The sequence below is a fragment of the Argiope bruennichi genome, chromosome 3 (genome assembly GCF_947563725.1).
Source record: "Argiope bruennichi chromosome 3, qqArgBrue1.1, whole genome shotgun sequence".
Taxonomy (NCBI): Eukaryota; Metazoa; Arthropoda; class Arachnida; order Araneae; family Araneidae; genus Argiope; species Argiope bruennichi.
The window spans coordinates 111,207,380-111,234,469 of record NC_079153.1 but is presented as its reverse complement, the minus strand read 5'-3'; the positions used below and the strand labels follow the sequence as shown (position 1 = coordinate 111,234,469).

Sequence of the window (27,090 nt, the reverse complement as noted above, 5' to 3'; positions counted from 1 at the left end):
TTTTAGCAAATTGGATTGGAAATGTTCACAATAATTGCCTTTATGAAATGCAAAATCTTTATGATTTTTGTGTTTTATTGTGCATTTTACAGGACAAAAATTGCTTAAATACTCCTAAAATAAAGCGAATGTGGCATTAGCAAACTATATATCAAATAAACCGAAGGGAAACTATGCAATCATCATAAAACAAATTTTCTTTGGATACGAAACTCTACATCATGTTTAACATATCTTTTAGTATACACAGTAACGTAATCTATAATTTATCATTGAGATTTGATTGCATTGTTATTGCTAAGATTACAGCTTTGGAATGATTCTGGCCCGCCATAACGAACTATTAAAAAGATTTTGAAATAAATGTATTTATTTTATTTTGTAATAAATATTATTAGAAAGCCGATGATTCCCAGGTGGTTTGTTTTATATATTATTCCATCTTTTCTTACAAAATTATATTGATCTAAAAAACAATTTGATAAATAAACTTTCATATCATAGCAATGTATAATGAATAAATTTAATTAATTCATAAATTTAAAAAAGTTGCAAAAATAATTTTAAGTTAACTCCATTTGTTTTGCAATATACTTTAGCAAATATAACTCAGAGCTTCTCTTATAAAACCTTTCTTACAAAGCAATGGAATGTGTTCATAATATGATTTCATACAATTTTTTCAAAATTAATATATTTATCTGCAAAAAAAAAATTCAACTTTAATCAAATTTTATTTTATTAGTATTCTCATCCCAATATCACCGGATGTGGATCAAAAACGGATATATTTCATTATTCTCCAAATCAATTTCTGTGCGTCCCCCTATCTCTGCGAAGGATAATAGTATTCCGGCCATCCCACAGCAGTACCCACCCCTCTTTTAAAGCCACCAAAAGCACCGCCCTCCCTTCCCTTCTCTCTCTCCAGAGATGACTCATCTTCTATTGAATCTACCCCCTCTCCAAGTTTCATTCATGTGTGAAGACCCCCTCAACCCCATTCAATGCATCACCGCAGATCAATAGGAATATAGCTTTGAGAGTCCCGGACGAAATGAATGATGCATTCACTGTGTAAACAATATGCATGGTGAATATTTAAATCATTTAAAACCGCTAATCAGGCCGGGGCGGAATTTTATTTCATTTCTGCTTTGGGAAATGAGACGCAAACAATCGGAACGGAATGGAGTTGTCCTTCCACTCAGCAGGTTGAATTGGAGGAGAGGCGAGGGCCATTATGGATGGATATTAAATTACACAGTGGACCTCTGGCAGATAAAGATTTATCGTAGTCCTGTTCAAGAAAAGTGAAGATTATATATTCTGCTGTCTTTATGTCTAATGAGGTTGACGTGAAAGATAACTGGGTCTTTACTGGATGACAGTTGAAGCAGCAACTACGTGTTGAGACTCAGTAGAAGTTGCCCTTTATTTGTAAATATGAGATTATCTGAAAAGCATTTAACTTTTCTCTCAGAAATTTTGAAGCTCATTGGTTTTAATTTTGATTCGTCCTCTTTGCTTTAACCATATTGTTAAAAAAAATGAACCTTCCTGTTCTCTCCAGAAATCTCATTTTATATTATAAATGTATAACATGTTTTAGCAGATGCTTAGCTAAGAAGACGAAACTTTTGAAATTTTCACTTCGATTTATTTTACCCAGGGAGGCATAATTTGTATCAAAAACAAACGATGATAAAAGATGCATCAGTCTGCATTGCGACATAAGATCAAAAGAGACTGAAATTTTTCTTTCAATGATTTTACTAGTGAATTTCAGAGAAATTTTGATTGGAATTTCTTTAACACGTGTTGATTTAGGAAAGTGAATTTTAAGTATCTCTAAAAAAAAATGTTGTACATATTAGGAATTTTTATCCCTTCACTTGAAGTATGAGAAAATACGGAAGCCAACAATTTTATAGAAAGCATGTAGAATTAATTAAATAAATAAATAAAGTGGAATTGGATCAGGAAGTAAGAGAACGTTTTAGAATGTTGAAGTTAACATGGGCTATATTAAGATAAAAAAAAAATTGGAAATTAAGATTTAAATTAGATTAGCATTATATATCTATAATGAGCATTAATTATTGACAAAATAAAATAGATTTAATATGCTATAATAATCAATGAAATGTTTAAATTGGAACTGGTTTCATATTTGAAAGTCAAATATTCTATGGTAATGTTTACCCAGACTTTGCGAAATTTGTTCATTGATGAAATTTAAACACGTTCAATGGGACAATGTTTTATCATTACAGAAATCGAATATGATCTAATATATTCGATATTGAGTTGTTCAGAGGATATGATGAAATGACAAGAACCATATTAAGATAATTTATGTCTCTATTTCAAGAATATTGATGATATTTCTTATGCGTATAATCTAAGAATACTTGAATATGATTGCTGCAAATTACATTGGACTAGAGAGAAGATGATCGTTATTTATGTATCGGTTTATGTACGCCGATAACTTGTATTTAATTTTTATCCTAGTAGTTTAATTCATTCACCATAATTAAAAATAAAGTTTTTGGCAAAATAATGCACAGTCAAGTAGCAATGAGTGGTACAATTTACATAGATTGTACAATTTTTATTTCAACGTCACAAGACAAATTTTTCTCTTTTAATTAATTTTTTTTAAGTTCCCATTCATACAGAGACATATATTCTTTTCATAGTTCCATAGATCAAAATTTTTTTACTGATCTACCATTTTCATGTTAAGATCACAAACCGAATATTACCTATTTGTAGTTCATTTTTTGAATTACTTTCACTAAATGAGATAGAATAAAGAAAGGTAATTTCTGGCCTGTGAAATTTATTTTCCCACCTTTAATATTTTACGACTTCTATTTATGTCCAACAATTCTGCCAAATCGAACCCAAGCACAGCTCTATACTTGCTGTGTTACAGAAAGTTTGGTGTTATTTAATATTTTCCACATTAATGAAAACATGCAATTGTTAGTTTTTCTATCCAGCCTGGTGTATTGCAAGCTATTACAAAAGGCTATAAAATTATTACAGTGAATAAAGGATATATTGAAGATGTTATTAAAATTTCTTCAAAATGCTAAAAATGTCTGAAACAATATGGAGCGCTAACAGTTTCGGGAAATATAATGTATTTTAATCCTTGCAAAAGCGAGACAAATTTATATATAAAAGTTCTCTTCCCATTAAATCTGTACAAATCAGAATTATGCTTTTTTTCCCTTCAATTTCGGATATGTACTAAACGAAATGGATAAAGGGTTTGGCTTTATTTCATTTTTATAAAGTAAATTTTATAATTAAATTTCTATTTAACTCATTTTTTTTATAACGGAGTTTTTAAGGGGAACCGCACGCCTTCATTAAAGTTCCAAAGATATTTCTTTTGGACTCGGTGTGATATAAATTTCAATGGGCATCAAAGTCTCTAGATCAAATATTTTGCAATTCGAAAACTTTCTCTGTATATTTTATAGACAAGAAAATAAATAGACCAGCAGGTGTAGTCACCCTGAAACTTTCCAGTACTCTTATAAATCCACTTACATATTATTAACCGCACACCATTGGCGAAAAATTGTTACAAAAGAGCCTATTAGCACGCGATCTTTGGTTATAAATGCAATTGATACACAAGTACCGAAAAACTGAATGTGTATTTTGGGAACATGTTTTCCGACCGATTTAAAACCAAAACCTGAGATAGAATACAATTGTAGTCTCAAAATCACATTTTCCTTAAATTTAAGTTATTGCATTTTGAATTGCTGCATTTATATGATTGTGAAAATATGAAACCGACGGATGGTTGACCCCATGATGGATATGGTCCAAATTTAATAATTTGATGCCAAATTTAGATGCTATATTTGACTGAAAATTTTAATCCATTCAGCCCCCTTCGTTTTGTAGTTATAGCGTTAACTTACATTCGAACAGGCATGGGGTTTCTCCGAATGGATTTCGTTCAAAATTTGATATAAATCTACAATTTTAGTGCAAAGAATAAATACATGCCAGGTTTCATCCATGTAGCTTAAAGCGCTTTTGAATTGTATTCACAGACAGACATAATTCCAAAAATGTGTTTTCCGGCCTCAGAAAGATCTAAAAACGTGGTGATACGTCAAAAACACGAATTCAAATTTAACCATTACAATACTTTCTGTTTGTATACGTCGTATACAATAAGTAAAAAAAAAAAAAAAAAGGAAAGGAAAGAAGGAGGGAAAAAAATTAATGCCGCCAGAAACAACATGGAAAGTTAAAAATATGAGCTGAGGGGAAGCTCTATTACATACAGTAGTGGATATATATAAAAAAAGGGACAAGAGAAAAAAAAGAGAAGAAAAAGAAAAGAAAGGAACCTTCAAAAGAATGTCGAAAGCAGCCCTCTGAAGAAGTTTAAGAATGAAGAAGTTAAGAGAATCATTTCCGGTGGGTGCTTCTGCCAATGCGGGCATAAGAAGGGGAAGGGGGGGGGGCTGAAGATGGAGAAAGAAAAGGCAAAAGAAAAACTATAGTAAAAAAATGAGAGGGGGGGGGTCGAATAAAATAAAGAACGAAGGAAAGGAAAAGTATTACTATAATATATCAAGACCGCGCCTCCCATTGGTTCTAAACCGACGTTCAAGAAACTAAAGTAAATAAATCCCCTAGTGACAGAAGATTATGGTTTTGCGGTGAGGAGAAGAAAAACAGAGGACCACTGCTGGACGGTCCTCTTTTGGTCCTTTTTTTTCTCTTCCCCTGCTGCTGCTGAAAGCAGTATATTTCCAGATCTTATAGGAGGCCATCAGACTTATTTCTCTGCAGTAGATGTACGCAGTGGAAGGGAGAGCAGTTTTTTTTTTTTTTTTTTTTTTTTTTTTTTACTTCTTGGTTATTTCAATCTCGTGCGAAATGGTCAGTTGGGGAAATGTTGAGCGCTTGATTTTTTTCAATTCGCCATGAAAATGATGACCTTAAAAAAGCCGCGAAAAAGAGTAGAATTCTTCTGGAAAAAAAATTTTGAGAGGGAGAATTGTGTTATTTTGGATTCTGAATGGGTAATATTTTTTGTTCTGATTGTTTTACAAAATGCCTCGGCTGGGATACATAAATTGATAAAATGACGATGTTTTAAAAATAATTCTATTGTTTTTTTTATTTGAATTAATTTCTCTTTATATAAGAGAGTTGTTATTTTATTTTTCAAACTAAACAATTATATCTTAAAGTTCATTCCTTGTTATATTTTATATTGATAAATTTATATAGGAATTATTACGACATCGTTTAAAAACTTCAGAAATTTACAGTAAAATAATCCAATGTAATGCTTAATAATTCGAAACATTTCGGGATACACGCTCAATTTAACTCCTGTGCTTTTATTTTCATACAATATCCTTAGCGAAGAAAAAGGAACAATTTTTAAAAATAAGTAAAGATAAATATGTTTCATTATATCTTTTGTATGAAATTATTTAGTTCTTTTTGTTGTCATTAAAAAAAACTAGTTTTTACTTTTTTAATCTGAAAAAAAAAATTCTTTAGCTATCAGTGTTAAAGGATGTACCTCATTTTACCGTAATACCCCTCATATAATTAGCCTAAATAATAAATATGCTCTTAATCAAAATTTGGGAAACTTAATAAATCTAAGTAATCAATACATTCGCAAATCTATTTTATTTTAAAATAAATATTTTATTCAACTATAAAATATAAATTAGTTACCTTATTTTAGTATATCTTATTAATTAATTGAGTATTTTAGCTTAATATATATTTAAAAAGAAATATTCTCCGTCAAATGTATTATCAGAAAATCCACAAAATTGAAACATCATCAGCAGACAACTATTTAAAAAGTTCTTTAGCATCCAAGAATATACAATAGTACGAATTATAGAGACAATTCAAGTCAAGATATATAGAAAGTTAAGAGTGATCACTTCACCTATAAATGACTTAATATTTTATATTCCTGCGCATTAAAATATTTCACTTCAGAAACTTTCTATTGATAATTAAAAGTAAACAGATTATCGATAATTAAAGTTTAAAACCAATTTCTGTTCGAATCTAATGGATACATTCACTTTTGTGATATCATATTCACAACTAATAACTGAACGAGAACACACCTATATTCTCATATTGAATCTATTATGGATTGTTATATTAGTTTTCAATCATGCCATTCATTTCATAAGATTGGCGCAGCATGACCAAAACCGCTTTCTAAGTCAAACAAATATCAATAGTTGTCACATTCATGGCATACTATATTTAACTGCAACAAATGCATAAAAAGCATCAAGTAGTAACAGAGGCATAATATAATTTCGTCTCCTATAGTTATTAGTAAAACAGCAAGGCAAATGACGGCCAGAATACGCTTTTAGTTTTATTAGTTTGAATTTATTAGTTTTAAATACATTTATTAGTTTGAAAAGGCGATAAATACTTACAAAAACTTATCTTCTTTGCAAAGCCATCTCAACAAATCTGAGTGATCTTGACTAGGCTTATTTGACTTCTTATTTAAGCCTTAACTAGGAAGTTTGAGTGCTACCACAAGCACAACTCCAAAACTTTTACATTGGTTGACTTTATATAAACATTTTTTAAAACTGATATAAATGATGATGCAACATGAAAAAAAAACTGATGGCTTATTAGTTAAAACACCCTTTATCGTATTTTAACTTCTAGCATAGTTAAAATAAGAACTGAATAATTTGTATCTAGTTTGAAATTTAGAATCGGTGTAGAAAAATTTTAGTCGCCTTTGGGTTAGTGGTGTTACTGAGATACACCCATTAGCCTTGGATAGCATAGCCTTACCTAGTTTATGCCTCTTATTTTATGTTTGTATCCCAATATGCAACTGGCAATAATATTAAAAGCATATCAGCAAGTTTGGATAGTGCCATACAAAAACTCAATTTAGTAATAATAATAATATTATTAAAAGCGAAACATTCTATACAATAAAAACTTTAATATGCTTTCGTATAAAACTAAATTAATTGCACCAAAGAGCACTGTTTTTATTATTATAATACTGATTACCTTTACTTTGGGAACAATTTCGAAAGTTGTTATGTTACTAACAAATGGCAAAGATTCAAAATGAAAAGTAACATACTATTTCATCTCCCCCACCTGGCCACCATCTGGTCAGTGTGAAACAACTTTTCCCAACACTTACAGGCCGTTTTTCCCATAAACACTGAGCAAGAGGAAACAAAAAAAAAACTTTGAAAATCCATAATCCAAAGTTATCGATTGGCCGTATTCAGTGCTTTAGCGGACCGACGAAAAGCTACAGGCAATTTAATGTCCCAGAAGGTCAATAATCAACTGAAGTGCGGGTGCGTGTAGGCCGATCGAATATTAGGAACCATTAGGGGGGCGGGGAGGCTGAGGTGCCACAACCGTTTCCACAGCGGCTGACCAGCACCCTATTCGAAGAGCGTAGGTCAGGTGGCTTTGACCAAACCATGGCGGACACACAAACGCGGCATCTTTCAGCTGCCCGTCACTAAAATGCGATGTCCCGATTTAAGGGGTATTACACAAATTGATGAGATTCGTTCGCATATGTAGAAAACCATTATTATCATGAACATGTTATTCTGGGAGTGAAATAGATGGATCAGCTTATCTGGAAAAAAGAAATCACACCAAATTGAATAAATCGAAATTTAGTAATTTATTCAGCAAAAAAGGACAGAAAGTCATTAGGGAAACTGTTTTAAGATTGGCCAATAGATTTATGGATATAATTTCAATTTGATCAATTCGTTCAAATTTCATATAAAAAGTGATGTAGGTATTGATGATTTAGACGCAGCAAAGACAGCATATTTTTGTATTCATTTTATATCGAGCATGACGAAGGAATGAAAAAAAATTCTATGAGCTGGACGCTTTATGCCATTGCCATGGCACAACAAATATTTAAAATTATCAGACGAATATGAACATCTTTCTGTAAGGAAAACATGTCAGTTAAATTTTCATGTTGGCCTTATCATTTCACGTTGTTTTACATTTACATGTAAAACTATATAGAATGAGAGCCGATATGAAATTTAGTTGGCGTTTTTGTTTACATATGGTCTGCATTTGTTTCACTTTAAATATAAAACAAATGTGGTCTTTATCCATCCTGCAGTTGCTTACGCTAGAATTTATGTGGAATCGACTACCATATCCCATGCTTTTCAACAGGATAATTAATTCAAATTTTCTATTATAATTTTCAATTATATTATACCATTAACGCATTTGATTATAAATTGATTTTTTGTTGCATTTTAGCGTTACAAACAAATGAAATTAACAGTACAGGGTAATTTACAATGTGTACTATCAATCACACCAGGTATAACAACTCTAAATGCAATATTTTACTATATTTTAAGTGGGAAATGTTTCATTTCTTGCAACATCATTAGCTCCAAATTTATCATAAGTTTCTGATCATGATGCTTATAGTTTTGGCTTTTGTCATATAATCCACATAATAAGTTACTGACTGTACCTTTCTTTCAAGTATATAGAATTTTCTAGATTTTTTAGATCGAGCTATATCTAGTCTATAGATATTAACATAGAACATGTGCGAAGTAAATAATTCATCGCTCACAAAGATGACACAAATAAATCTTTCTGCGCAGGAAATGTATTCGAAATGCCAAACTATCACATTTCTACACAAATGAATGATTTTTAAACTTTCCACATCATATTACGCCATTTTCAGCAATGAGAAAGAGAGAGAGAGATAGTTGAATTATTAACACGTCGATTGCCAAGCTAAATTTCTTACAATGTAATTTATATGGGCCGGCCGGTCACCGTTGACTCCCATGGCAGTCGAATATTAAATAAGAAAAGAAAGCAACTGCCAAGGAACCCCGCAATTTTCGACAAAAGGTAGAGAGTTTTTTTGTAGGATTTTTAGAGTATTCTGTTATTTTCATCGAATTAACAGAAGCATTATATTTTTCCAAATTATAAACTATCTTGCAATTTTGATCCTTAAATGTATATTGTTACCAATTGTCTGCATCCAGTTCCACTTAATTTTATTCAAAAAACCTGAGTGTATCCGTTTACAAACGCACGTCGATAACCATAGACAATAAATCATGTGTGAAAGAAAATAGTTGACATTACTTTTGGCTGGTAAGTTATATCATTTTTTTTACATTTTAATGTAGTGGGTGATGAAGTTCAGTGTGTTACCTGAAGAGATAGTTTCTATTGTCGAGTTCCCTGTCAAGGAGTGAGCTTTCTAATTGTTAAAAAATTACTTCTCTCATGTTTTGTGAGGTAAGCTATCAATTTTTGATGTTGTATTTGAAAATTAAGTTAAATACAAGCTAGATTTTTTGGGAATTACTTTATTTTGCCAAAACTCTACATACAACTTTTTTTTAAATCACTATACCATATTATTACCTTGATTTATTTATTTTTTACGTATAACCTATGACTATTTTCCTATAATAAACGATTTTTTAAAATTCAAAGCAAATAATCATGCATTTAAATGTTGATCGTTATTCTAACGTTCTTAATTAGTAATTAATCGTAAGGTTAAAGTGACGTTGCTTTCTAACTGTAAAAAGAAAAACTGGTTTATAATTTTTTATTGAAAAAATCTGATACTATGTTTAAATTTATTTATATTTTGTTAAAATACTTTGTCTTTTTCTTTTACTCTTCTTAAAGTTACTTCTAAATTTAAATTTTACTTTTCTCTTTAATATGCAATGTATTTCAATCATCTGCCTTGAAAATGACTTGCTGTTTAACATTTTGTTACTTCAATTTATCAAAATTTGTTTTCCAAATTGCTTATACAGAGATTTAATTAAAATCAATAAAAAAAAATCTGGTTTTAGAAGTTGGAGAAGAAATAAAAATGGGTCCCAAGATTTTCATTATCTATGGGCTCCTGGAAAACTTAAACCGGCCTTAGAGATAGCCTTATTCTGGGTACTTTAGTTGTCATTGGCTACAAATGCTGTTTTTTCAGACAAAACTGTAAATACCCGAGTTGAAAGAAAAGTCTTTTTTATTCAAAAATACTTCTTTCGGCCATAAGGATAGCAAAAGAATCCGATTGATAGATAGAGGATTTATCTAAAATCCCTTCGAGATGATTTATCAGATCAATCTCCGACCTTATCCGATCATCGCGTGCATAGAACCCGCTTCGTTTCAGATAAATCCGCCCACACTTCTACCATTGTCTGAGATCTAGAGAATTTCGCTTTGAAATATTAATCACAGTTCTAGATTGATTCTGGAAATCAGAGAAACGGAGACCAAATAAATCTGCAATTTAAAGATGTAAATATTATTGCCCTCGTCATGTTTGATGCATGTTAGATGCTTGCAAAGAGTTCGATTAAATTGGAAATGGCTTATTTCAGAATTTTTTAAAGTAGAGTTTATATTTAATTCATAGCAAATTCTTCTGTTCAACGAAACGAAAGCGATTAAAAACAGAATCACAATGCGAAATATTTTACTTGTTATCTTACATTTTATGTATAATATACGATAGTATTAGCATATAGCTTATTCAATTATAGTTCAAGTCAATCTTTATATCATTTTCAAAATTAAAAATCAGATCCTCTTCTAATATAATACTAATATTGAGGCAAATCTAAATTGTTATAATGAAGAAAAAAAATTAATACAAATTTTAAAAAAATTCCTCCTCTCGGCAAGCTGGAAGACAAAGATAGATTCCTTTACATCTAAGTTACCAACTGGCAACAATAAATTGCTGATGTTAGAAACAGTCAAAATAAGGGCTTGAAAATCCTTTTCAAGCCTCTAACTTTTAAGACATTGCAGTTATAGAAAAACTTTAAATACAAAAGTTGTTTGTTTTAATAAGGGACAAATTTGACTAATTGGATTTATTTTTCTATCTTGAATATTAAGAAAGTTACAGCGAAATGAAAATCTTTCCTCCCAACATTTCCATCCACTTTGTGCTAGACGGACCATTTACGAACTCCTCCAAGATTTTTACATATCTAACAACATATTCAAAGCCTGTTAAAATCCAAACAAAATTACTCTAGTTATTTTGTTCACAAGATAACATGGGTAAAGCGTTAAACGCGTATCTATATAAACTTTTGAGAAGATTGGCTTGGGGTTCTAGGGGCTGATTGTTGATGATGATGTCGTGTCCGCGTTACCAAGAAAAGGGGGTGCAATAGCTTCTCTGAGGGTAAAGACCCCTGAGCACCAGAGGGCAGAAGTCTGACTTCTAGCTCATATGAAGATGAAACTCACACTCGCTTGCACAACCCTTTTTACAGGGGGGCACATTCACAGATAGAACACAGATAAAGAACAACCATGCCCAACCGGGATTCGAACCCGGGACGCCCAGATCACGGGGAAGATGCGCTACCCCTATGCAAGGACGCCGGCACTTCGATTGTTAAAGAACTGAAGAAATTTTCCAGAAATCTTGTCATGAAACCATCGCAAAAGGTAGTCTTCCTATAGGAATCTACCTAAAATTAATGGAGTCGCACCAGCACATTAGGCATAGCATACAAAATAAAATAGCTAATATTTACTATTTAGTTTGGGAGATGAAATCTATTTACCAATAATTTTAATAATTTTTTTATATATGGATTTCCAAAATATTTCCTAAATTTAAGCTAATTATTTAGAAAATATTTAAACTCCTCTTTCCCATACACACGCACCTTCCCAAACAGCTTATTACCTTATTGAGATAACCTAACTGTTGTATAATTCTATTACTCCGTTTAGAAATAATACCGATGATTTAAAAAAAAAATGCCAAGATAGCAGGAATTGCAAAAGCTTTTTAATGTATATTTCCAGAATACTTCCCAAATTATTAAGCGAAATCCCAAATGTTAATCATTTATCAAAGATCCCCCCCTTCCCCTTCTGCCACACACGAACAGCATATTAAGTTAACTTATTGAGATATCCTAATAGCCTTATAATTCTGACTCAAAGGTAAATGCATCAGCGGATGAAAAGACTTGTGGCCGACCAACAAAAATTTAATTAGCACACCTCTAGCAACTTCAATACACCATCCTTCACAATTTCGGAACCAACCCTATCCTCGGATCAATTTCCTCCCCTCCCCGGCTAAACACCCTACGAAACTCCACACCCAACCAACTATCGTGCGCTACTGGACAAGAATGAGGGGGGAGGACAATGTGAAAGCGACCCCCCTCCTTCCAGTTCCGAATTCGCTAATAACATGTTCCCTGGGCCGAACAGCTGTTGCAGAACCATCTGTTCAGCACTGCTTGCCCCCCTCCCCACGTTTTCCGATCAATGCCGTTGTTTATCGAATGGTTGAAGGAGGGGGAGGGGAGAGGAGCGAATAAAAGAGGGGGGGGCAAAAGGTGGGTTAGTCATATCGCACACCCCTTCTACACAAATCTCTTGCACGAGGGTTAGAATTTATTCATTATGCGTTGGAGATTTTTCATATTTTATAGGAGCCAGAGCGTTTTGAAGCAGAAAAGAGATGAGCGTCTAGCTGTGCAGAAAAGGAGCCAAAGTGTGATTTGATTTAGAAGGCGGGAAGAGCTGGCTGTTCTTTGGTTTGAAGCACGCCGAAGAGAAGTACAGGCATAAGGAATCGTAAACTAAATTAGATTTCTCGCGTTTGAATTGAATGTTTCTGTTCTTATTAAATTTTGCCGGCGGATTTAGCGAAAAAATAACTAATCGGCGAGTAGTTCTCTCCGAAATACACTATTGTATAAGTGTTTCATTAAAAAAAAGTTTTTCCGATCCAGTTTCCATAAACTTGTTTTTTTTTCTAAAGTTAAATAAAAATAAAAAAATTAATTTGTTCCATTTTTTTTTTCTTTTGCTTAAATATATTTTGTCTTATAAGAATTTCTCATTTTAGAAAGCATTCAGATCCTTTGCCTACATTAATTTTGTATTTTCAAATGCTGCAAGAACATTTCCTAGATCTTAATCAAATGTGAGAAAAGATTTTTTCCAAACATCATGTTCACATTCATGCTTCAAGGAATTCAGATTCACCGATCTCTGGCAAAAAGTATTTTATTCTTTTTATGCAAAAAAATTAAATCTTTACTACCTAATCATATCTAAATTTCCACTAATTCCACCAGATATTTTAGCATTTCCATACTAAATCAACCAGATTTTCATTGTGAATTTTGAGAGCTATTGAAATCAGCGTTATTTGAAAAGTTCTAAACTTGAAAGAGAATATAGGGAATGAAACAACTCAATTATCTGATTAACACCCTTATGTATTATAAAGAAGTTCGCGACTTTCCATACGATTTCGCCAACTATGTTATAATTGATTGCTTTTAAAGAATAATAAACTGTTATAACGACAAATTAGGTTACATTATTACACCAATGCAAATAAACAGTAATCACTATGTTGAATATTATTAAACTTTAGAAAAATAAACCGTATGATTGATAGATCTCAGTTCGTTTCATTATATTGATATATATTAAAATATCGTTCATTATTATACAACTGTAAATAAACAGAAATCCCTCGGTTGAATATTATTAGCTTAAAAAAAAATCTGACAATGGAGAGTCAAATTATTCTCAAGGCATTAGCAATACATTAAATTCGATATTTTATTACTAGTTTTTTTTATACAAATATATATAATCTAAATTTAGTTATGCTATGATCTGATTTAACATTTTATTGAATGAAGTTCTTTTACTTACTAATTAAATAATATTCTTTTTTTTGGGGGGGGGTATCTTTTTAAATTCATAATCAAGTTTGGATAAATTTTAAATGTACTAAAAAAAATTATTTAATATTCATTTAGTTATATTAATTTTTTTTACTGCAACATCCAATGTCGAAAATTCTATAATTGAAGGTATAAATGAATTTTTGATTGAATGGGGAGTTTTTTCACTGGAACATAAAAACAAAGCACAAAATATTGGTAGTATCCTCCAGTTTCATGCAATCATTCTGTGTTTATTTAAATCAAAATCAGCAATCAGTAAATCATACATATAAGTTCCAACTCACTTATAATATGCCCACATTAGATGCAGAGATATCGGTTTTCAGTTACTCGCGATCGTTCATTGAAAAAAAAAATTCACAACCTCATTTTCCCTCAATATTTTCTGCAACAAAAAAACCAAACGTTTGACAATGTTTGTCAGTTCGAATGTCTTAAAATCGAATTTTTAATTATTTTACATTATTAATATCGAACAGTTGGATAAATTGGCATGTTATAAATTTCGCAAAAAGACTAATTACCTAAAAATTACCACAAAATGATATTACATGATCTTCCATTCTTTACCTTCCTTAGCTGGAACGTTATTTTAAAACCCTTGCTATTGGTTGAAGCGAGAACATAACATCCGCCTTGATACAATTTCCCTAAATGATGCGCTTAAGTACTGTTCTGTGGTTTTAAACTTTTCGCGATTTATTTTGACTATGCTGGTAGCTGGAAAAGGAAGTCATCTTTTTTTATAGGCTACCGCAGAGTTAGGTCTTTAAATCAAGCGATTGGTACAAAACCCGTGTTTTTCACGTTACATTCTCCATCATGCGGTAAAACATAATTACTGCCCTCATGCTAAGAATTCCACAAATTGTGGAGTGGAGTTCATATTTTAAGACAAAGTAAGCGGACAACCCCTATTTTTGTACCGAAATGCTTCAGGCGTCATGAAGTGTTTATGGAAATTTGTAACTCCCGGAAAATAGGACTGTGTTTTGTTGTTATAGTTAAGAGAGTACTAAAGTTGATTATAAAGCTAGGTTGTGATATAAAGCTATACATTATATCACAACATTTAGTTAAATAGTTTAAGATATGGTTTTGATATTTTTAAATGGAATTTAACAGATATTGTCTTTAATAATTTTTAGATATTTTATAGATATTTCTTTGTCACCATTTAATTTCATGATGATGTTTTATAACTCAAAGAAGCGAAGAAATAAGCATTACGTTATTCCTCGGTAATGCGGTTAATAGAACTGCTATTGAGTTTTAATTGCGAAAAAGTATCTCTAGTATCTTTGTCAGTTTTTATATTTTCCAAATATTCGATGCAGGGTGATATAAAATTGATTTACCTAGGTTACCAGTTCCCAACCTGCGGAACGAAAATTGAAGGTGATATGAGTAAATGTGTTTTCTCAACTTTACTTTTCTGTAACGTAAGTACAAAAATAAAATGAATGTAAAAACTGACTTGAAGTTGAAAAGTTTTGAGCAGTTGAAGTTTTGAAAAGTCGAAAACTGTAAAGTTTTTACCCAGATATTGACTTTCTCGTAAGGGATTTAAAAAAAAAAAAATCGATATTTTTAATTAAAAAATTTTTTTTTAATTTTAAATCACAATCTCTAGTTTTTGAATTTTTTTTATATTGGGGCAGCTAAGCAGCGATAAAAAAATTTTGCTTTATGAACAATATTTATTTTTATTTCTTTATCGTAAGATTTACTAATTATTATATGCATGACTGTGTAATTGTTATTATGTGTTTGTTTTTTTTACTTACACATTTAGTTAGAGGTCCTCCAAATATTTTTTAATGCTATAAGCGATCTTTACAGCCAAAAAAGATTGGGAAATGGTAATCTAGATCTCTCCATTTTTAAGACTATCATATTAACAGATACACAAACGTAATTCTCACAATGTGGGAATTCATCAAAATATCGAATGAATAAATTTTAACGTTTATAATACCTTCTGTTTATATACTTTAAATTCCAGAAAGTGAAAGCCATGCCATAAAATGCAAAATAACTTTTTGCTTCATTTATCGAGAATTCTAGCGCTGTAATTACATGCTTTGCAACTGACCGCCATTTATCGCATCATCTAAAAATAAAAACCTCCTCGTCCGAGCACAGAACCTGGCTGTAGACCTCAAAAGCACTTTGATTATGAAGCACGCAGCGCAATCTCCCCCCAGTAACCCTTTCAGAGAAATCCTTAACAAATGGCAAGCTAATTAAAAGCAGCATTCTCTGCGCGGCAACCGTTTATCAAACATCAAATCATAGGACCTGAAACTCCGCCTCCGAATTAGGACCCTTTGGACTAATTATTGACATCAAAGCCCAAATAAACAGAGAGCGGCAGGAGTCTCGAGCGCCGGGCGAGCGCCAAACCACTAATTATTAGCTAACTGTAAAGAATGTTCTTCTGCGGACGATCGCCAACCACGCCTGGACGCGAACAGGTAAATTGTGGTGCCACGAAATAGGCCCGCCAACCAATCACTCCTCCAGACAGCCTCCTAGCAGTTTCTTATACGAAGCGTTAACTAAATATAATGGTAGGCAACAATGTATTTTAGTCCTTTGCAAATGGTGCCTGTTTTACTTGTAACAATACTTGGAAAATATTTCAGATTTCATGCGATCTATCTTTAAAAGTGATAAATGCAACTTTTTTTTGTGTGTGTGTGTGTGTATGTTATAATGTATAGTTACTAATGATGTGTTAATCTTCTAACACAAACCAGCCGGAATATCTTCCCAAAATTTTCCCTAATAAGAGTTTTATTCCAATTCTTCACCGCATAAAAATTCTGGATATTTAGCGAAAAGGAAATGAGAGCACCATGAGAGCCCAAGATTTTTTTTTATTTTTTTCAGAATCTTGAACATGGGTATTTTGTGCTTCATTATATTAGAGAAACCTATTTCTAGTATGTATCTTAGACGCCTTCTTTGACAAGCGATTAAAATCAAAATGATTCAGAGCTACAATTTTAGTAATTTGGTTACAAATTATTTTCATTTTTTTAAGTCGTATTTACTACTTTTTTTCACATGGAGTCGCCATTAAAGGTTTAACTTTAGTATCGATTTTGTTTTGAACTATTAAGTTGAAGGTATGATGATCAAAAATATCAAATTTGCAATATTGATTCAAGTAAATCCAGATTGTTGTCATTAATATTTTTATCTTAATAAATGTGTTTTATCTGTTCAAATTATAGCCTTGTTATTCTTTCACTAAGTTATGAAGTACACTTCAGATAGACTGTAAAAAGAAACGGGAAGTTAAGATTTCTTTGTATTTGAACACAACTCAATGTACTGTATCATTTGATTAGCCCTTTTGTTTGTTAAACTTGGTGTTGTTTTGATTGTTCACAGCACATCAGTTTTTATTTTACCGTGTATTTGTATGCTAATGTACAGAGCGAATATAACGGTATGCTGTAAATTCAATGCAACTTATCTTTAAAAAAACTTCAGATACGAACAAGATGACTGTTCAAAACTTTGAGCAAAGACATCGGCAGCTATTTCTGAATGTGTTCAGAGGTATAATTTTTAAAATCTTAAATATATTTAAAATTAAATCTATTATAAAAAGTACACAGGCGCAAACTAAAAAATTTTTGGCAAGCTGTATGAGAGTGCCATGCTTCTTGCAGCAATAACCAGTTATGAAAATGAAAAATCTTTCGATTCCAAGTACTCCTTTACCCTTTAACAGATAAACGTTTTCTACTATATAAGCTAACCCCCGGGGGGCACCTCGAAATGAGGATGAGATGCTTCCGGCATGGTGGTTGGATCTCGCCACCTTGGAGGGTACACTAATAGATGGGGGATCTGACTCCTCCCCATCGATGACGGGACGTACTTCCCTCGGGGAGGGTTAGGACTCAACCACAGTTCCCGCCAGTGTTGCTGTTGCGGCGGTCCGGTCATTCAGCCTTATGTTTAAATCCGTGTGCCTTCGTGGCGGGTCGGAGAGTCAGTTGGTTGACTTCTACTATATAAGCTATATTTGTTTTTATTCTAAAATTCTTAAGCTGCGTTTCTGATGGCGATCGTTTTTGTCAAATACTTCGCGACCCACGAATTTATTACCAGCCATTTTTCGTTAATCGTAATTACAGATAAAACAGTGAATCAAAATAAAGGAGCGCTAATTTATAATAAACGAAAGCAATTTAATTAAATATATTGGTTTACAAGATTTGAAGTGAATGACTACATGAATATTTTAAATCTACAAGACTTTGAGTAACTTCTACTTATAATGTTGCAAAATCTAATAGAAACTCCTGCTATCGATGTGTTTTTCATAATTCCAAAATTCTTGTACCCCATCCCATTCCGAAAATCGCAATTTCAGAATTATTGTTAGGTAATCGATTGTTAAAAGGCTTTCAAAAAGGATTTTGCAAATCCACTGCACTGAAAATACGTTATTGCCATTTCAAAATACAATGAATAATGTTTCATTCTGTTTAAATAAAAACAGACATCTGTCCGTTAACAGCAGTGCATAGTATCAACCCTGTGGGAAACCGAAACCAAGATTAGTACTGAAACTCAAATTTCGAACAACCCTGAACAGCCCCTAAATTACAACCTGTATGGGATCGAATTCACATGCAAATGAAACAAATAGTACAAAAATAGACTTCAGTGACATTGTACATTGGCCCGATTTTACCTTTCCAATATGTTAGGTTCATGTATGAATAAAAAAAGCAAAGCCTTTGTCATTTTAAGTCACAAATGGACCGGATGTTGAATGCTTTCTTCGCTGGGTGAATTGAACAAATTGCTCTTTAATGGACCATGCACATGAAAAGCAGCTAAAATTACAGAAAGGGTCCAACGTACAGTGTAAGTACATGACACACGGCTCATTTTTGCCGGGTAATCACCGAATCGATGTACTTTGGGCACCGAAACGATCACGTGCAACGGCGTGTGAGGATAATACACGCTAGTTTTTGCGAACACATTTTTTGTTTTGAAAAAATTTGCAACTTTTTTTTTATTGCACATCTGTGTTGGTGAAAACGCCAGCAAGTAAACCCATTGCAAATCTATGTACAGTTTTTTTTTCTACCCCGGTCATTATTTTTTCATTTCTTTATGCCTACGTTTTTTGGTGACATTCTGACAAGTTTCAACTACACGGTAGGATGGCTTTACCAGATGAGTATTTAATGATGGTTAAGTGCCTTACGGTTTGACTGCAGAATGCGATCCGTTCTTGATTATACCAGAGATTTCTCAATCATTGCCGTCGTGGACTGGAGGAAAACACCGAGGCTAAGAAGAGGGATGGCCTTTTTTTTTTTTTTTTTTTTTTTTTGCCTTCTTTAACCATCTTTTTCCTTCCTCCTCGGTGGGTGCGAAATTATTTTCTACCTCATTTAGAACAATACGCTCTGCTGCTTCGACTAAGAATGTGGTTCGGAGTATGGTTTACCTCCTCTTCTTCCTCTCGAAATAAAAATTAAACTTTTCATCCGTAAAGAAGGAGAAAAAAAAAAAAAACATTCTATTCAGAACGAAGAAAAGGGAGTGCTAGGAATTGCAGAACACCCGCCGTAGGTTTTGAGTATTGACATATTTCAAATCGGACTGTTCAACTGCAATTTTGAAGTGCCACCGATAAAATTCCATTTATACTACCTCAATATTGAAGCCTTTTTTTTAAATACCGTTTCCCACTATATTATCTAAATATCCATGTACATTTATTTCTGTATTTCCCTCCTCTATTAATTTCCTGTTTGTGATTATGGAATTTTTTGATCGATTTTTTTTTAAATTCATTTCCCAATGTAAATTTTTAAAATATTATACACTTTTATATTATTGTTAAAAATATACAGTTTTAGTTTTTTCAGAACTATCCGTCACTATCATTCCTACTATATTATCTGTATATTTGTTTACTGAATATTGTTATCTGAATATTGTTACTAAATATTCTGTTTTTGTTTCTAAATTTCCCTTTTTTTTTATTAATTTCACGTTTACGATTTTGGAATTTTGTGATTGGATTTTTTTAATTCACTTTCTAATGAAAGGTTTTTAAAATTTTATGCACTTGCATGTTATTGGTAACAATATAATAATTTAATATTTTCAGAGCTGTCATTCGTTATCATTCAGCCACTAATTGAATTTTTATCCCATATGATTGCCTCTTCTTATATTGTTTTGAAAGAAATAAAGGATTTTAAAACTACAGAATATTTATATATTAAATCATAAATTAAAAGCTAAAAAGTAGAATTTTTTTTTTTTTTACATTTATAAAAATGTTTTTTAAGCAACTGCTAAATTTTTAGTGACAGTAATAACATGTATATCTAATGGATATTATGGAATTTCTACATGCTTATGGTTTTTTCATAAAACCATAGAAAATATTTTTATCCAAAATATAAGTGGACTTTCCAAGAATCATTATATTAGTTGTATAAAAGTTAATTCATCTGCGCAAACCTTCGATTTGGTCATGATGTGCTTGATGAAATTTAAAATCCTCAAAAATTCTAAAAGAAGATACTGTACTATAGAATATTAATAGAATAAACTATTATATGGAATAGTTAAAAAAGAAGGAAAAAATCATATAGTGAGCAAAATTAAAAAATATTGTTCCAAGTCAATTATATATAATGCTTTTGGAATCCTGTCAACTAAATAATATGTAACATTATTTTGGTTGAAGCAGAGTGCAGGTTTGAAGACATAGACGAGACGTTGTATTTATAATTCTGTTTAATATCCATCTCGGGAAAGCAATTTATTTACAAGCATAGGAAGCGCGACACAAAAGCAGAAGTAAGAAAGAAGCGAAAAAGAGCCGAAGCAAATGATCACTAGTCTTATATAATATGGGATTTCCGGCCACGCGCCAATTCAATACACGTGTTGATCTTTGAGAAGGGAAACGGAAGTATCACTTTCATTTGATACGTAGTATTGATGGCGCATTATTTTTACAAAGGAATTCATTAAACCGAAAGTGGAATTGGATCACGAAATAAGAGAATATTTTAGAATGAAGTTACGATGGGCTAAATTAAGATAAAGTTTTGGAAATAATTTGGATTAAATTAAGAGTTTAAAATATCATTACATATTATATATTATATATATATATATATATATATATATATATATATATATATATATATATATATATATATATATATATATATATATATATATATATATATATATATATATATATATATATATATAAAATCCATTCTCTCTTCATAAAAACTATGTCATTTATTTAAAGATTTTTTTTTTTAAAAAAAGAAAGGCTACAATTACATGAGATATCAAAACACATTATTTGCTTGAATTTATTTTTTCCAGATTCGATAGTTTATTTTCTGAAATCTATGTCTTACAAGCTATTTTGCTAAGATTCCTAGTTATAATGGAAACCTATTCTCGAAAACAAATTGTTGAGGAAGATCGTTTGTTTTCAAATGTTTATTAATATAAGAATAAATGGTAATCAAATTAATCACATTCGGGAGTATTTAAAAAAATGGAGCTAAAGTGGAGTATTCAGAAGTTTAGTTATTTACTAAAGTAATAGAAACATTCTTAAACTCTTTCTTAAAGATCTGCTATTATGAACTTATTAATAATTAATTTACAATTCATTGTAATACTAATCTTGGAAATATTTTTTTCTGAATTCCATTTCCACTGTCGATGCTCATACGAAAAAGATATTTAATCAAATTAACTAGCTAATTAGTAAAATTAATCTGCAAATATTGTAATAGTGTTATAAAAAACACACAGGTGTTTAAAATTTCAATTCTAGCAAATCACAAAGGGAGCGAAAGGTAAATTTTAAAAATTTCAAATTTACAAGCATGAAACAAATCAGGTTAAATTAAAGTGTTTAAAAAATAAATTAAATGAATGAGTGGGAGAGTAATTTTCACTTACTTCGAGGTTCCCGTGGCCCGTCTACGGTGACTTTGATGGCTTTGTTGTAGGTAACCACCTGCGGTGGCGACGTGCTCACAGAAATAGTGAGAGTGAAGCTCTTTCCTGAAACATCAAAACCATATTTTAATTATAAAATTACACCACATTACGTATATGTAAATTTATGAAATAATACTTATCACAGATATGAATAAATTATTTATGAAATAGTATCGTATTACATAGATAAATTTTATTTATTACTTATATAAATAAATTTTATTTATGAAATGGCGTTCATTTCACATATATAGCATTCTTTATTTATTTGATAGAATCATATTATAATATGAATAAAAAGAATTCTAGCTTGTTAGAATCTATAATAAAAAGTAAAGTTATTATTTATTTTAATGTTATAAATACTTGGAGATCCGTATATGGAAGACAAATATTTATTCACGCATTTCTTTATGTTAATAAATATTTTATTTGGCGTAAATAAAGAATACATCGCCTTTCTTACAGATGTTAATAAAAACAAATTTAAATGAAAAAAGGATGTAGTTTTTCAAATTGCACCAAGATATTATATTATGTACTACAGAAATACTTCGAATACAGCACTATTATTAGTTAAAAAACTAACTATAATCAGCTTACTGCTCTTTTACAAAAAATATTTTAAAGACATTACTTTCATTATTTCTTTTTCATAATTTAATATTTAGTCTTTATAAACTTTTTCTGTTTCATAATTTAAGATTTAAATTAAAATATGCAGTTTTTATCTTTTAAAACACTTTTATTTAACTTGATGTGTTGCAAACTTGTAAAGATGAAATTTTACGATGGATTTTTCATTCACTTCCAAATACGATAAAATTTTGAAATTTGTACATGTCTGTTCTCTGTTATCACGATTTAACTGTTCTCGATCTCGATTTAATGTTTTTCAGAAATTAAATATTATTATTCTATTTTATTTCCGCCTAAATGGCTCCATCCGTTTATGAATTTAAAAAAAAAATCCCAAATTGATTAATATTTATAATAATGAATTCTAAGTGTAAGATAAGATTATAATCTGAATAAAAAAAAGATTCCATATTTTGATTGAGTAATAATATTTTAAATTATTATAAATTACAATAAATTTATAAACTGTTTGTACAAAATTTCTTTCATTTCTTTCTTATAGAATATATACATTTCTGTTTGCGTTATCCAAGATCAGTTTTTCTGTCTAAATCATACTAATATGAATTAAATACATTGGTGATTTCTTAAAGGGAAATATAAAAAATAATTTCTATTGTTTTTAATACTTATATAACGAAACTTTTCTTTGTCTATTTAGCCTTCTAACGTTATCCTTACTATACAATAACCGATATATGTTTTTATTTGTGGTATGTGAAATATTTCTGATTTTCTAGATAGTTTAGTACTAGCATCTATTATTCCTTTTACGATCTTTCTCTTTTATTTAAATACTGGGCCGGTTTTAGTAACCAACTTGCTTTCCCTAGCTTTTACTAAAAATATCTCACTCCCCAATAGTCATTCTAAAAATTCAAGTAACGAAAGTGCGAAGAAAGAGGAAGGCATCATTATTTAGAAATGGAGCCTCAAAATATTTTACAATCTACGCAGGACTTCATTCACTTGGCATCTTATCGCATTTCTTTTACAATGCTTTTTGAGGGAGTCAAGTCATCGATTGTTACAGAAAAGTCGGTGGCTGTCCATTCCTTTTCGAAAGCACAAAGACATCAAATGAGCCGCAACTTCATTATCCTCTATTAGCCAACCTTCCATGGTTTGACATGATGGACAACATAATAGTGTCCAAGCAAACTTTTTTACTGTCCTGATCTGTCCCTGAGGTCGGGACACAAAAGGAAGACACTTTCGGTGACAGGATGTCTGTGGATTGTTTGTGGGAAGATTGGACTCTAAGAATCGAACATACCCTCAAGCCACAAAAAGGCAATGCCGAAAAGCACTGAAAAACCACTTTGTAAGCAAGGGGAGCGCCAGGGTTACCAGAGAACAAAAGTAACGGGGAAGGCAACAAGAGACTATAACCCCAAGTAATTATCCTCCACACCCACTGAAAATATACTGCACCTGTTGACGCCAGGAAGTGTGAGGGCTAGACAACGGTCATTCAGGCCACTAACAACCTCGAAAAAATAATGCTTCTCTTTCTAAGATACTATTAGATCGTGTGTTAATGGCATAAATTTGTTAGTATGTATTTAAAACAAAAATAAAATATCAAAAATACGTAAAAGATTTATAATACAAATGTGATACAGTACACTCCCGATTATCCGCGGAATTGGATGGCGCCGCCGCCGCGGATAATCCGAAAAAAGTTAAAAATGGGTATAGCAAAAGAGAAAACAGTCATTCCAACTTTGAAAAATCGTTTTATGTACAATAAAACGTAAAATAAACAGCAGGAAATGTTTAACTAACGCTTAATATTTTAGTATATCACTCAAAACTCACCTAAAATGCATTTTGTTAATGAAAGCAGAAAAGTGCTTTGTACTTACGAAAGGCGTCAAGGATACACAGAAAAATTAATACATACGTACTATTTTAATACTGTAATGTATTATGTAATTACAAAAGCATAACTGTAAAACTACACCTTTTTGAAGAAATCAGTCATTTGTGTTTGCTTCTTGCTTTGGTAGCATTTTCTCTTTGCTAGGAAGCAAAAAAAAAAAAAAAAAAAAAAAACTTAGTGCGGCAGACGCGGATAATCGGGAGTCTACTGTATAACTTTTTCTTTAGATAATCTTTTTCTATTAACTCTTTCTTACTTAATTTTACTTATTACTTACAAAACAGTCGATTCGAAAACAATAAATATCACGAGATTATACTTAAATAATAAATCAAAATCCTGAATATGATTTAGTAGTGATAAAAATTTGAATGTTACTTCCTTCCATAAGATTATTTAATGGTTTTAAATAGAATAAATTTAGAAATTCATATTTACAGAAAATATTTCATTGAAATTTCTAAAAATATGTTGGCATCAAATGGAACTTATATTTATTACTATTTTTTAAATCTGTCATTTGTTAATTAATTTTACCATTTTGGAATCGCGAAAATATTTTCAAACTAAACTGAAGGCATCGCGAATTTTAATATATTTTTCATCGAAAAGGTAATTTGCAGCGGAAAAACTTTAAAAAAATTATTTTATAACAGTTATTACTTACTGAACATATGCAAACTGGTTTGTAACATAGAGCCTTAGCAATATTTGGTCATAGTTCGTTAAATACTTCGTTTTACTTCTTCATTTATTTAATCCTTTAGTTGGTATTCCAGTTAAAATTCAAAATAGTAATGTTCAAAAGACAATCTCGGGAGAACATTAAGCTATTATCAAAAGTAAGATATATTTCTAACGAATAATGAATAAAAACAGGAATTCTGCCCTCAGAAAAAAAAGTTTGAGAGAAGTTGTATCTTCATCAATTAAGTTTTCATCTGGAATTCTGTCCATTGGTCTCTTAAAATAACGTTATTGCTACGTTAAAAAGAAGTTTGAGAGAAGTTGTATCTTCATCAATTAAGTTTTCATCTGGAATTCTGTCCATTGGTCTCTTAAAATAACGTTATTGCTACGTTAAAAAAAAGTTTGAGAGAAGTTGTATCTTCATCAATTAAGTTTTCATCTGGAATTCTGTCCATTGGTCTCTTAAAATAACGTTATTGCTACGTTAAAAAGAAGTTTGAGAGAAGTTGTATCTTCATCAATTAAGTTTTCATCTGGAATTCTGTCCATTGGTCTCTTAAAATAACGTTATTGCTACGTTAAAAAGAAGTTTGAGAGAAGTTGTATCTTCATCAATTAAGTTTTCATCTGGAATTCTGTCCATTGGTCTCTTAAAATAACGTTATTGCTACGTTAAAAAAAAGTTTGAGAGAAGTTGTATCTTCATCAATTAAGTTTTCATCTGGAATTCTGTCCATTGGTCTCTTAAAATAACGTTATTGCTACGTTAAAAAGAAGTTTGAGAGAAGTTGTATCTTCATCAATTAAGTTTTCATCTGGAATTCTGTCCATTGGTCTCTTAAAATAACGTTATTGCTACGTTAAAAAGAAGTTTGAGAGAAGTTGTATCTTCATCAATTAAGTTTTCATCTGGAATTCTGTCCATTGGTCTCTTAAAATAACGTTATTGCTACGTTAAAAAAAAGTTTGAGAGAAGTTGTATCTTCATCAATTAAGTTTTCATCTGGAATTCTGTCCATTGGTCTCTTAAAATAACGTTATTGCTACGTTAAAAAGAAGTTTGAGAGAAGTTGTATCTTCATCAATTAAGTTTTCATCTGGAATTCTGTCCATTGGTCTCTTAAAATAACGTTATTGCTACGTTAAAAAGAAGTTTGAGAGAAGTTGTATCTTCATCAATTAAGTTTTCATCTGGAATTCTGTCCATTGGTCTCTTAAAATAACGTTATTGCTACGTTAAAAAAAAGTTTGAGAGAAGTTGTATCTTCATCAATTAAGTTTTCATCTGGAATTCTGTCCATTGGTCTCTTAAAATAACGTTATTGCTACGTTAAAAAGAAGTTTGAGAGAAGTTGTATCTTCATCAATTAAGTTTTCATCTGGAATTCTGTCCATTGGTCTCTTAAAATAACGTTATTGCTACGTTAAAAAAAAGTTTGAGAGAAGTTGTATCTTCATCAATTAAGTTTTCATCTGGAATTCTGTCCATCGGTCTCTTAAAATAACGTTATTGCTACGGATATGTATCAGTGAAGATTGCAAGATTAGATATGTATCAGTAAAGGGGTTTTACGGAATTTTGAAAAGTTTTTCTAATTAATACTTTCATGAAAAATGAAGGATTCGTGCTCGCATCCCTATGATAAGTGAAGAGAGATGATTTGATTGGCTATAAAAGTAAAATAGGTGTCAACTGTAAGATTCAATTATACTGGAGTCTATCTTACTTTTAGAAAGTGCATTATATACATAAAAATTAAAGTTGGAAACGCACAGAAAAATCATGACTCGGAAAGTGGTGAAAAAATTAGTGTAACTGGATATTTAAAGAAAATAAATGATAATTATATATTTTACAGATACAGCATAACGGATTCGAATATAAATAAATTTCCTTTATATAAAAAAAAGCCATCATTCTCTTAAGGTGCCCTCTCTGCTGACATAGGTACTAAAAATTGTAAATTGGCATTATAAGGACGAAGGAAGCGGAAGTGG

The 27,090-nt window shown here is 31.0% G+C and overlaps 1 protein-coding gene across 2 annotated transcripts in view; it reads right to left on the bottom strand.

Moving 5' to 3' along the window:
* LOC129962580 (runt-related transcription factor 1-like) overlaps window positions 1–27,090 on the bottom strand; it is an 85,207-nt gene that overhangs the window by 10,552 nt on the left and 47,565 nt on the right. For both annotated transcript variants that reach the window (XM_056076380.1, XM_056076381.1), the window contains one exon: window positions 21,837–21,941. In XM_056076380.1, coding sequence (XP_055932355.1) covers window positions 21,837–21,941 — 105 coding nt within the window. The remainder of the gene's footprint in view (window positions 1–21,836; window positions 21,942–27,090) is intronic.